General features: G+C 41.0%; 1 protein-coding gene across 1 annotated transcript in view; it reads left to right on the top strand.

The window, feature by feature from the left end:
- Positions 1 to 5,981, top strand: part of PLEKHA8 (pleckstrin homology domain containing, family A (phosphoinositide binding specific) member 8) — a 27,308-nt gene extending 21,327 nt beyond the window's left edge. The window contains exons 11-14 of the mRNA XM_010141901.1: positions 1,287 to 1,417; positions 1,913 to 1,983; positions 4,141 to 4,202; positions 5,784 to 5,981. Of these exons, the coding sequence (XP_010140203.1) occupies positions 1,287 to 1,417; positions 1,913 to 1,983; positions 4,141 to 4,202; positions 5,784 to 5,981 (462 nt within the window). The remainder of the gene's footprint in view (positions 1 to 1,286; positions 1,418 to 1,912; positions 1,984 to 4,140; positions 4,203 to 5,783) is intronic.
- The last annotated feature ends 6,927 nt before the right edge of the window (positions 5,982 to 12,908 follow it).

Here is a 12,908-nt window from a genome sequence, read left to right as displayed (position 1 = left end):
GTCACATGCTCACTTCTAGCACTGATTTTTCTTTTTTTTTGATAAAAAACCCTAAAATATCTATTTTAGGCACTAGAGGTCAAGAACCTTTGTTGTAGGAGTCAATACTGGAAGGCTATTTAATATTTGATAATGTTACCATCTGTCAGATCAGAATGCTGGAATGCCATTGGTTCCATTCTTACAGAACATGCTATGTTTAATTGTTGTTGTGTGCAAACTTATAAAATACTTGATTGACTGCCAGGTAAAACGTGTTACATTTAATGGATGTGACTTTGGTTCTGAGCTGAATAGGTTATAAGTCATAACGTGGTAGAAATATTGACTTTAGACTGTTAAACAAATGGAGGGGGGAAAAAACCTTTCCTCAACCAAGCAGGAGGAAGTTAGTGCGTTAAGAAGCAGCTTCTCAGCAGGTTGAGGCAGACCCTGCAACCTCGATTCTTGTTCTGGAAGTTCCTCCAGCTCCAAGTCTGAAAAAGTTTGAAGTGCAGCATGTGAAATAAGATGTATTTATAGTGAGACTTTTCATAGCTTTTCTTTCAAGAGAAAAAAAAAAAAGCAAAACACATCATCTGAGTGTATAGGGAACATTGCATACATTCAGATTTGTTTGGTGGAAAGTAAGACAGATATTTGCTATCTTATTGAAGGTAGACACTAGCAAAAGAGAAATGCTACTTAAAAAGCTAAACCCTTGAATATTTATTGTCAAGTGATAGGCAGCTACTTCTTTCACATCGAAGAAGAATCTGTTTATCTGCCCCTTATTTTTTTTTTCTTGTTTTTGTGAGGATTTATGTATAATAAAGTTGGGAATAAATTAAAAAGCTAAGGATGCTGTTGACTGCTGCTAAGTGTAATTGAGAATTTGCAGCTTAGCAGTTGTCAGAAGGTAAGCTTGCTTATACTGAAACTTGGGGCAAATGGGACTTTGCTTGGAGAGCAGGTTGAGTTAACTCCTTTCCATCGGTGTGCAGGATGGCATGTGAACCTGAAGCATTTTGTCAGACAGAAATGCAAGGTTCCATGTAAATCTTTGACAGAGATGCTTTTTTTTTTTGGGGCGCATTAGCCAGCTGGCTAACCAGATGTTTCTAGGGTGATGCCCCGGGAAGATGTGCCCAATACAGCAGGGCACCTGTGTCCTGGAATTGTGTGATGTGGTTGGGGATCTGTGGTATCCCTTTGCAGGGAATAGTCCTGGTACATAGGTAGCGTTTATATACAGGCCACTGTTTGATCTTAAAAGCCTAAAGCTTTGCCTCTTCTTTTTGCTTCAGAAAATAAACCAGAAATTTATAACCAACAAAGAAGAGTTTGATACCCTTCAGAAGATAGTGCTCCATGAAGTGAATGCAGGTGTCGCACAAGTTAGAAACTCTGCTACGGAGGCTCTCCTGTGGCTGAAAAGGTAACAGCCTCGTATCTACTTACACTATGAACTCCTGAGGTGCAATGAGGGGCCTTTCACCAGTGCAAGCTTATGTATGTGGAGCAAACATAGCTCTCCACAGGCTCCATCAATCCAAACTGACTAGGTTCAAGATCATGTTGTTTGTTCTTTTATTGCTGCAACTTCGCAAAAAGGCCTGAAAAAGCGATTGCAGGCAATCTTTTTTTCCCCTAAAAGTGAAATTACGGTGAATGACTGATCCTGCTGGGCCAGAACATCAGGCAGGTGATTTCAGGATACTGCAGAAATGTTTTAGCGAAGTGTTTTTCCTTGGGCTGGGAGAGAGTCTGGAGGAGGTGGCCACGTTTTTTTTCATTCAGATTGAAAATGGCACCTTAATTTTGAGTTTTATTGCACTTCTGAGTTGTATTGTGACTTTGGGGGCTTTGTTATGCTTTGGGTTACGTTGTTATAATCATAGTTTATTTTTATTTCCTGGGTTCCTCCTGACAGAGGCTTAAAGTTCTTGAAAGGGTTTTTGACGGAAGTGAAGAATGGGGAAAAGAATATTCAAACAGCTCTGAGTAAGTGCCAGTTGCTTTATTCTTCATGTGCTTCTGAATTTATGTACTTGGCTATTTTCCTCCTCACTTAGAACCTGTGTTTTATTTTCTCTTCGGTGACTAATGATGCAAGTAATATCCAAGACATAACTTTTTTGAAAATGGCCATCTAATCAGGTTACTAGGTAACTGGTGAATGTTGATTTAATAGCAGGTAAAGATTCCTGTAATTGGCATACTTTTGGCAGGGGAGACAGTCATATCATGCTTTGTCTCTTTCCGTTTTCACTACTACTGGTTTGCAGCAAGAGCGCTTTCAAATTTATAGTCGCTGTCATGTTGTTTCTTTTAGTTCCTTGTGAGATTAGCCATCACTCTTTTAAATCACCTCTTTGCCAGTATGGTTGGGAGTTGCCTGTGTTAGAGGGGAGTTTGTAATAGAAAAGAAGGAATTTTTTCCAACTGCATGATTTCTGACACTTGCCGAGTGCCCTAGCAAGTACAAACCCCTCGTAGACTTGGTTATTTCTGAGCAAGACCCTCTCTGCGTGCATACAGTCTAATGTTATGGTAATCCTTTAAAAGAAGCTTTAAATTTTTTTAAAGCTTTTTTTTTAGCTTCTTTTAAAACAGCTAAGCAGTCACTCTATAGGATTAGTAAAAAGAACTACTACTCCAAAGTATGTAAGCAGCTCTTGGAAGCAGGATTGTAAATACACTGCTACTATATGTGGATGTTAAACTCCATGGAAAGGCAAGGCACTTATTTGACCTTCTGAGTCCGAAGGCTGCAGCACTGAATTAGTGCTTGAATTGCTCTGTCTGCAGCAGAGCCATGCTGCTGTTTTTTTCTCACTTCTTTCTGCCCTTGCTCACCTATATCTGTATCACCAGTATAGCTTTGATTTACTGTTAGAGTTTCTTATTTAGGAGTTACTGTGCTGGTTGAATCTCAAGTGAAGATGGGGTATATAGCTTGCTTTTACAACTTCAAATATCAAGCTTATGAAATGAAAATTAAAAACGGAATATCTACCAGTTCTTATGATCTTCTGAGGAAAAAAAATAGCTTTCTAAAGGGATTTGTCTTTACTTGGAATTTAAATCTAAGAAAACTTTTCATCTCATGGTGTTTTTAATGTCCCCTATATTTGCTGCTGAGGCAGAGAACAGACTTGTCAGTCCTGTTTGCTACATGATACACTTTTTCTCCAATTTCATCGCTCTTATCGCTCTGTTTTTATCACAGATTCTCACTCCTGCTGTAAAGATAGAAAAGCTGCAATCAGTTGTTAGACTGATAGATGAGCAGTACTTTGTATTATAGCAAAACTTGTGGCTATGTTTTACTGGCTTTTTATGCTCTTCCAATAATGCCTATCTGCAGTCTTTTGAGCAAATATTGTAAATCAGCAAAATGTAGAGGTTCTCTTTCTTCAAGGTGAACAGCTCAGGGAGAGTGGTCAGGTACTTAAATGTCAGGTACTGAAAAATTCAGCTGAAGGACAAGAATATGAAATGCTGACAGTGACAAACTAAGACTGGGAAAATACGGCTCAAAGATGTTTGTTATATGTAGAAAGCTTTGTATATGAAAGTGGACCTGTTTAGGAGCAGAACAAGGGCCTTCATGAAAGGCTACAATGAAGGACACTCAAGAGAGATCCTGAGGATTACTTTAATAAAGGCCCAGTGCTTCTGTTCTAGTGATGCTCAAAACTTGACCCTCAGATGTAAAGACAGAGTTCTTGGTTAATGCCTGAGCTAACCACCTCAGTGGAGGCTGGCTACCAGGATTGTTTCACCCTGTATGTTATTTTCTCAGACTTGCACCAAACTGTGAACTAGATAGTAAAAGTGTTAGTTGTGAAGCATAGCTAGTCAAATATAAATTCCATTTGCCTTCCTGTCTGTTAGAACACTTACTTGCCGTGGATGAGTTGAAGGAGATTTGACAGCAGCGCTGAGACCCCAGTGCAGAAATCCCAAATCTGTCATCTCCTTTCAGTCATAACTTTGGTGCTCAGAAACAGCCATTGTTAGCATCCAGTGGCAAGAATATATCCTTAAATAGTCATTTTTAAGATCTAAGTTATCTTTGTGATGCTAACTTAAAACTGCTGCTTAAATCTAGATCTTGATTTTTTTTTTTTCCCTTCTTTTATCTCCCTCTTTAAGATAATGCTTATGGAAAGACATTACGGCAGCACCATGGTTGGGTTGTCCGTGGGGTCTTTGCGGTAAGTATTTATCCTACTTGCTGATAGAGCTGGGGTCTTGTTCATGTGATCTTATGCTGTGTGTAATTAATAAACCATGTGAAAATTCTAAGCATTAAAATGAATAGATTACTTTGTCAGACCTTATTTTCAAGGTGAGGATTGTGGTTATCGCTATGTTTAGTTTTGGACTTTCAGGGCTGAACTTACTTTCTGGAGCCAAAACAGATGGATCACGCTTGCATGAACTTTTTTCCATATATGTTTTCAGCACAGTCTTGCGGGGCTGTTAAATGCAGAAATGAGGGTTCTCAAACTCTCAGAGTTGCTTTTTTGAGGATTGATCTGTCTTTGGATTTCAAGAAGGATTAGTGTAGAATGTATTAGGGAACTGAAGTGTAATATGTTGGGTACGTGAAATGGTTTAATTTTTGTCCAATCTGGCAGCTCCCCCTTGTGTCTCTTGTGGAAAACTATCACTGAAAAGGAGAAAAGGAAAACCTCATCCAGGCAGTCATGACAGAGATATTGACTGGGAGAAACACAAATGTTGGGGAGGGCTTTCTAAAGAGATTTTTAAGAATGAGACTTCAGTGCTGAACTGTGTGACTCTGGGTTGGGAGCTGCCCTAACAAACAGTACTTTATTTGAAGTTTGGAATTAATTAACTTCTAATCATAGAATCATTTTTGTTGGAAGAGACCTTTAAGATTTTGGAGTCCAACCACACATCCTGAACTGCCAAATCATCACTAAACCATGTCCCTCAGCACCGCATCTACACATCTTTTAAATACCTGTAGGGATGGGGACTCCACCACTTCCCTGGGCAGCCTGTTCCAGTGCTTGACAACCCTCTCTGTAAAGAAATTTTTCCTAATATCCAAACTAAATCTCCCCGGAGCAACTTGAGGGCATTTCCTCTCATCCTATCACTTGTTACCCAAGGAAAGAGATCAACCCCCACCTCGCTACAGCCTCTTGTCATGTAGTTGTAGAGAGCCATAAGATCTCCACTGAGCCTCCTTTTCTCCAGACTAAACAACCCCAGTTCCCTCAGCTGCTCCCCATAGGACTTGTGCTCTAAACCCTTCACCAGCTTTGTTGGCCTTTTCTGGACACGCTTCAGTACCTCAATGTCCTTCTTTAACTGAGAAGCCCCAAACGAGACACAGTATTCAAGATGTGCCCTCACCAGTGCTGAGTACAGGGGGACAATCAGTTCCCTACTCCTGCTGGCCACACTATTGCTGATACAAGCCAGGATGCTGTTGTCCTTCTCTGCCACCTGGACTGAGTATATATAAATGCTAACTATTTGTGTAAGCTATTTACTTGTACCAAATATGATATAGAGACACTTCTAAAATCTGGCCTCTCTTAAGATGTCTTAAACTGGGGACCTACACAGATATAATAAAAAATTTAAAATGCTGGCTTGCCTCTCAGTTAAAAATCTGAACATATGCATGTACAAATAAATGTATTAAAGCTATGCAATCTAAGTGCAGAGAGGGATGTTGTAGAAGTTTTTCATGGTTTTAGTTGGATTTCTTTTCCTGTTCTGCTTTGCAAATCTAAAAGCTTTGGTTCCTCTCCCAGTTAGCTTTAAGGGCAGCTCCAACATATGAAGACTTTGTGGCAGCTCTCTCTGTAGAGGAGTGTGATCCTCAGCAAGAAACGTTTTACAAAGGAATGCAGAGGGACCTCAACATTTACTTACCAGCCATGGAAAAGCAGCTAAATATCTTGGACACTCTCTATGAAGTACATGGTTTGGAGTCAGATGAGGTGGTATGACTACAGCAAGACTGCATCTTAAAACTTCAGGGACTGTGTGTGTTAACAAAGATTTCTTTAATTTTGCTTTTTTTTGGACATTGTTTCTGTTAATTGTATCTTTTCAGGTGCGAAGGGTGTTATGAATGTTTTTGGGGAAGGGTATGTATGTTGTGGGTTTGTTTGGTTTTTTGTTATGCTTGGTTTGTGTTGAAATGCAGAGGTACTGTCTCTCTTTGGATCATAACTATGTCCGTGATGAATGTTTTTGGACGGTTTCTCTCTACTGTCTGTGCACATCCTCTTCTCTTCACCTCATAAAAGTAACAGAGCAGAATTTGGCCTTTGCTCCTATACCTTAGGAGAGCGCTGTGCATGCAGCGGAGCTGTTGAAATGTCAACATGGTGTCTAGGCAGGCGCTGCTGGCTCTGGCTCTCCCATGTCCTGTGCCCATTCCTTGTGACAGTGTAGGAGGACAGAGGTAATGAGAGTTATTGTTACCCTGGTAGAAGAAAAGGGCAGCTCATTGCCAGCTTCTAAGGTACACAATGAGTTTGTCCTTAATTTGGCTTGAAGCTTTTTAATGCAGCAGCTTCCTAAGAAATACAGAGTTCTTCACCCCAAGCGTATGTGGCTGGTGGTCTGAGCTTCCCCAGGAGCCAGCCTTTGAAACTGGCTGTCATGTGCCCGGTCAGCTCCTGCCAGTGGATGACAATAAATTTGCTGGCACAGACTGGCAAAGTCCAACTAATTTCAACAGTGCTTTACATAAGCAATTGAAAATCATGTTCAGGTTTAGGGTTTTCTTAAACTGAATTCACACAAAATGTAATATTTGCTTTTAAATTGAATGCAGCTCAAAAAGCAGACCTCATTAAAATCCTTCCTAGGCTGCTATTATGGGCAGAGACTTCATGAAAGTGGACCTGAAATGAGTAAAGCATAGGGGAAGGTAGAATTTGTCACAGACCCATTACACATTGGGCCAATTACAAACCTTAAAATCTGAAATGATGTGGAAGTGACTAGAAATTAAGAAAGTAAGATATGCCCTTTTCCCTGTTTTGCTGATACACATAAAAATGTGCTCCTTAACATTGCTGCTATTAAAAATAATAAAGTCCTTTTAGCAAGTGATATGGCTAAGGACAAAATTCTTAGACCTGCTGATGACTCAGAGGCTGTTTGTGAATTACTGACTACCCGTTCAAGGCATAAGCAGGTCTCTCAGTGGTTACCTAAGGCTTCAGATAGCTTTGTGCAGAGTTGTTAAACTCATGTGGAGGAGGAGAGAAGACTGTGCTAATGAGGTACTTAGAATTAGTAAATCTTCGTAAATACGGAATAAGTAATGCACAGGCTCTTGCCAGGCTAAAAACTATGTTGTCAGTAAAACGAATGCACTGCAGGCTGACTGCCCTGCATTGCGCTGTGACGGCAGCCTCTCTGCACAACAAATACTTGATTCTTTCTAAAGAGCCCAGCATTGTGAGCTTTAAGAAAAGCATATGATGCTTGAAAGAAAGACCAAGCATCACACTGGATGTATAAAGCAAAACACCAGGACTCTAATTAGGCATTTAAACAATGTGACTTCATTGTTCCTGTCATCGTCTCTTGAGTTGTGCCTACCTGTAGTTCCTACATAGTCCAAGAGGAATCAGAACGATGTAGGGGGTTTAGATTTTTTATTTTAATATATTAAGTAGAATGTATTTATGTGAGTACAAAATCAAAACTTTTGATCAAAGCTCCATTCAGTTGTTTCACCACTTGCTGTGCTAAAAACTCTCCACCCTGCATGGTTTCCTCAAGGTTTTAAGCTTTTATGTGGGAAACTTTGTAATAGTTTTCAGCTGAATACTCTGAGAAGGTAGTAGAGACCCCATTTCCACAAAACATCATCTGGGGTATGGGGAGAGCAGGAAGAGGAGATCCCTCTTCTCTAGAAATTAACTGTCAGATGACAAAAATTTACCTCCCTTTTTTCTCTAAGCTTTTCCAGGAGCAGGAAAGCATAGTCTGCACTTAAAGTCTTGGAGGTATTTTGGGGGTTTCTGTTTGTTTGCTCTTGTTTTGTTTTTTAACTATCAGGAGAACCACTAGTTTGTTAGTAGTGCGTCAGACCTGATGTTTGATCTCAAATTAGGAGGCTTTATTTGGTAGGCAGAGAACTTAACAGCTTCATTGGGCCATTAGCTTCTACTAGCCATTACTAACTTCTACCATTACTCTTTCTTCTACAAATAGAAAATGGTCCGGATTGCATTTCCTCTAATCAGTATGGCATCCTGCCTCAGAGCAGGCTTTCTCATCTTGCTTTTCTATGCGAAGTTTGTCTTTCTGAACTCTGGAATTGATGCTTGAGAAAATTCTTAGCAGAAGGTGGCTTCAGGACACCCCTGTGTGCTTATCATTAAGCAGGAGACTTGTGGAGAAGGAATTGAGCAATTTTTTCTTGCCTTCAAAACTTGTACTACTTCACACACTGCTCCTGCGGGACATTGAACACTTCTAAGACTTACAAATGCTGTTTTTCTAGTCAAACCACCACTGAGAGAGAAACCCATGCAGCACATTGCAGAGCTGAACTCCAAGTTACACCTCTAAGGATGCAGGAGATTGTGTTTGCTTCCACTTGGTCATATACTGCTACCTAATTCACTTCTCTGTTTTCATGGGATGTCAGTTTGGCGAGCAGAGGTGATTGCTTTTGATTTTAATTGCCAAGAAAAAACAACTAATTTTGGCAGTCAAATTCAGAATTGGAGAGAAGGTCTGTGTCTCTTGTTTGATTTGTTTGGTTTGCTGATTGGTTAGGATGTTTTTTTAATGGCTGACACTTATGAACAACTGACCTGCATACTGATAGAGATCCACGCGACTCTCAGCTAACAGCACCCTTGCTCTCTATACTTTACCTGAACTGCTTTGGTTTCTGAAACTGCACTAGTCTAAAATTTTGCGTCCCTTTCCTTTAGAAGTGCTTTCGGCTGTTTTCCTTCAATGTCTGACAGCTGCATATTCTCAGGGATTTTACTTAGCCATGGCAAAATAAGAGTAATCACAGCCTTACCCTAGGGGAGTAAGGCTGCTTTTTGTGCTTGGTGTAGCTGAGCATAGAGCTCCGATACAGCATACGACACTGGCAGTGTCTGTCCAGTGCACACCCTTGCTGAGACATGGTAAATCCCAAAGCAATCTGATATAGAAGTGCTATCTAGTACTGAATAATGGCAGTCAGCATATTTGAATAGAGATTATACACACATCTTTGTAATATAGTGCCGTTGGCATTAGAGCAGAGCTCTCAAATAATTTCAGTGGCGTTCTGCTTAGCAATGGGAGGCTTTTATTTATTTTATTTATTTGTTGTTATTAAAACGAACTATGTTCTGGAGCCCCCTCTGCTATTTTAAGATACCGTACTCAGTTGTATATTGAAGTGACATTACCATTGTAGAATATGAACTGGATACTCAAGTGCTTTAGTGTGGACTTAAGGAATCATTGAAGCATCCCACCTTGACACTCTTGTAATATGGGTCTCCCTTTAACAGGTGCACTTAAAGTTAAGGGATATACCTTCACTTACAAGCTTTTGGTAAAGCATCATCAGGATTTAGATTACAGCTGTTGGCTTTCAAAATGTTTCGTATTTTGAAAAGTGTCTCTTGGTTGTCTGGATGTGTAAAACGTATGCCCAAAATGTGCTCTCTTTGTTTACAGCGTGCTTTGGCAAAGGGGTGTGGAGCATTATGGAAAACAAGCATTAGGTGTCTTCATATGTTGGACCTTCTGACCCTTTCTCTTCATTATCATTTCAGCTTTTTTGGAAAACTCTAGGGAACCTTAAACTGCCTTTCAGACACCAGAAAAGATCATTAGACCATTCCTACCTGGCTATCTCTCCCTCTTCCCCCACATGGTCCCCACCTCTTCCTTTCCTTCCATTGTCATCTGGCTTGCTACTTGGAGCTGTTGCTGTCAAGCTGAAGCATCTCTCCCGAAGAGTGCAAAACAGGAAGTTTTGTAAGTGGTGCAAATGTAAACTTGGAAAATCAGACCTGCCATACAGTCAGATGGAGAGTGTGCTGCTTTTCTCTGAAGTCTCTTCCTGGTTTGATATATTTTGCCAGGAGAACCACAGCACTTTAAACTTTTAATTTCATTGATGAAATTTAAATTGGGACACTTCAGACTTGGCAGAGAGAAAGCACAGGGATTTTTTTTTTATTGACTTATTTCTCTTCTCTTGCCTGCAAAGTTCACATAATAAAACAAAAAGAGGGGTGGGAATAACTGAATTCATGCCTCTTTGCTACCTTCTGTAGCCCCTTGGTGAACAAACCCAGCGAAGTACTGCATGCTTCAAGCAATATAAAATCACCCTCATGCGGAAGGGGTATCATCATGTACTTGCTGGCTCTGAGCAAGCCTGGGCAGTAGCTGATCCTGCTCACAGTTCGCACAAAGATGTAAGCATGTGCTTTGAAGTTAGAACATAAGCATATGCTTCACTTAAACACACGTGCACCCTCACACTGGCATGCAGCTCTTCAAAACAGGGTCTTTGACTGTCAGTTTTAGTATCAATTTCCAGGTATGGGATTTTTCCCCCCAGACACTCCAGGTGTGCTAGAAGTGTTTTTTTTATATATATATATGTCAAACTTCCTTGTTTTCATATCCTGACTTCTGCTTAACACTGTTTGTTAAATTTATTTTCTATTGCAGCATTCAGTGGGTCCAAAACTTATTAAATCCTTTATTTAAAGCTATCTTGAAAGTTTGAGCTTTATATCTACTTGAAACTAAACAAGCGAATTGCATTCCAGAATATGGTGACTAAACTGAAAACCAAAGCTTTTGTGTTTCCTTTCCTATTTTCTTTTTCAAGCCAACTTTGGGCATACATTTTATCGCTGTCAAGTTGAGCTTACTTGCAAGCCTTACTTATGCATACTGAAATACATGTAAAGATGAAGAGAAGGTATATTGCCTCACACTTTAAATTTACTTGATTCTAAGGGCTTGTTCATGGCCTCAAAATCACCTCTTCCAGTGTAAGCGTTGCATGAATTGTGCTGTCATAAGCAGTTCAGTCCAAAATACTTCGGAGTTTCTGGTCTGCATCATCTCTCAAACCATACAGCATCTGTCTCTTCTTTTGGAACATTATTAAGACCTTTGTCAGACTTTTATATTATTTCATTATAATAAACTTATTTTAAATAAGCATGTTTTAAAATCTCGCTTTCTCCTTGCATGGATTTTGTTTCTTTTATTACAGTAAGAGGGCCTGAAGCGCTCTTCGGGAGTGCATCTGTTCTCGGTACTGTGTGAACAGTCGAAATCAGTACGTTTCTGGTTAACAGAAACTACCTGTATGTATCTTTGTAGGAAGAATGTTAACACACATGGAGCCTGTTTTGATTACAAGAATAAAAGCTGTGTCTGGCATCTGGTTGTGGGTCCTTGGCCAGTGTAAATATGTGAAGGCTCCGGTTACAAAAGCCAGCCTTGAAGTGTGAGAGGAGTTTGTGGTTTTAAAATTGCATATATTTGTTCTTCTGTTGCCTGGACTTGAATCTCTTCAGTAGAGATTTCAAAGGCTTCAGGAACTCCTGTGTGGTCATCTTGAGATGCAGATGAAGGTTAGCGCTCCTTAATGCGGGTGTAACTGTTCCCTTTTCCCCCCTCTTTTCTTTCTCTCTCCGTATAACCATGAGAGCAGATCTATACTACCTGATTGTGTCTCTCTAGCAAGGGCAAGTCCCTCTGCTACCTGGCAACATGCAGGTGAAGATCTGTGAAGTGGCAGAGGCATTTTCTCAGCTGGAGAGCTGCCTCACCACCCCTGTGGCCGGGGGGTAGGATGCATGTATCCTGTTGTAGCGACAACAGCACTGCTGAGCTTGAGCTGGCTGTAGGATGCAGGAGACTGAACCCTTCTAATTGCAGCAGGCCTCAGACTATCAGCTCTGCAAGGGCTGAAAGCTGCACTTGCTTCAGCAAGTGCTGAGCTCTGGCAGAAGCCCTAAACAGTATCCCTATGTCTCACTTGCTGGGGCTGAGCTGGTGGATCGCTGGTACATTGGTGAGGGATGAACAGTTTTCTCAGATGGCCTTCCAGGGCAGAGATCATATCCCTCTTTCACCACTCCAAGGGTTTGTTCATCTTTTCTCCTTCCTGAGGAAATAAGCGGGTTATCGGTCATGAGACCCTGGCAGTTCCAGCTAAATAACAACAGCTGGGTCACTAATGCTTCTAGAGGTCCCTCTAAGACATGGCCTTGGCCCTGTGCTGTGGGCATCTGGAAATCACCTGGCACATGAGCAAGCCTTGGTGCCGCTGGCATGAGCTGTCATTGCAGCTCTAATGCAGGTGGCTTTGGAGGCTCTCCTGGCTGTCAGCTCTGCTACAACAAACAACTGGGCCCATCCCACTGTACTCTCTGGCAGCTCCTGTGAAGCCATGCTGTTACATGTTGTGGTTAGACAGGGCTGCTGCTGGGGCAGAGCCCTGTTCTATCCAGAGTCAGCATTTCTGGTGCTAGTATCTGTACCATGTCATGCTGTACTAGACAACTGTAGCTCTTCACACCAGAACAAGCGTACACAGAGACAGACGGGGAGAGCAGTACAGAGTCTATCAAAATTTCACTCACATGCAGCGTTATAATGAATTTTCTTTACTCATATGAAAATCACAAGATGAGGTTTCAGGTTTCCATCCAGGCACACAATAAACAAATTGAACAGATGTCCATTTACACTGGAGGAGCAGTGACTTGCAACCTGCTGCAGCCATGCAGACAGCTTTCCATCAGCATTTTGGTACTGGAGGAGGAGGGATGTGATGGGTTCTGTCATGCATTGCAGTGTTCACAGACCTGCCCCATAACAGTCAGTGCTTTGTGAAAACCCACAAACTAATGCCTCGA

The sequence above is a fragment of the Buceros rhinoceros genome, unplaced genomic scaffold (assembly GCF_000710305.1).
Source record: "Buceros rhinoceros silvestris isolate BGI_N320 unplaced genomic scaffold, ASM71030v1 scaffold4898, whole genome shotgun sequence".
Classification (NCBI taxonomy): domain Eukaryota; kingdom Metazoa; phylum Chordata; class Aves; order Bucerotiformes; family Bucerotidae; genus Buceros; species Buceros rhinoceros.
The sequence above is the reverse complement of the archived record's forward strand: the minus strand, read 5'-3'. Positions and strand labels throughout refer to the sequence as shown.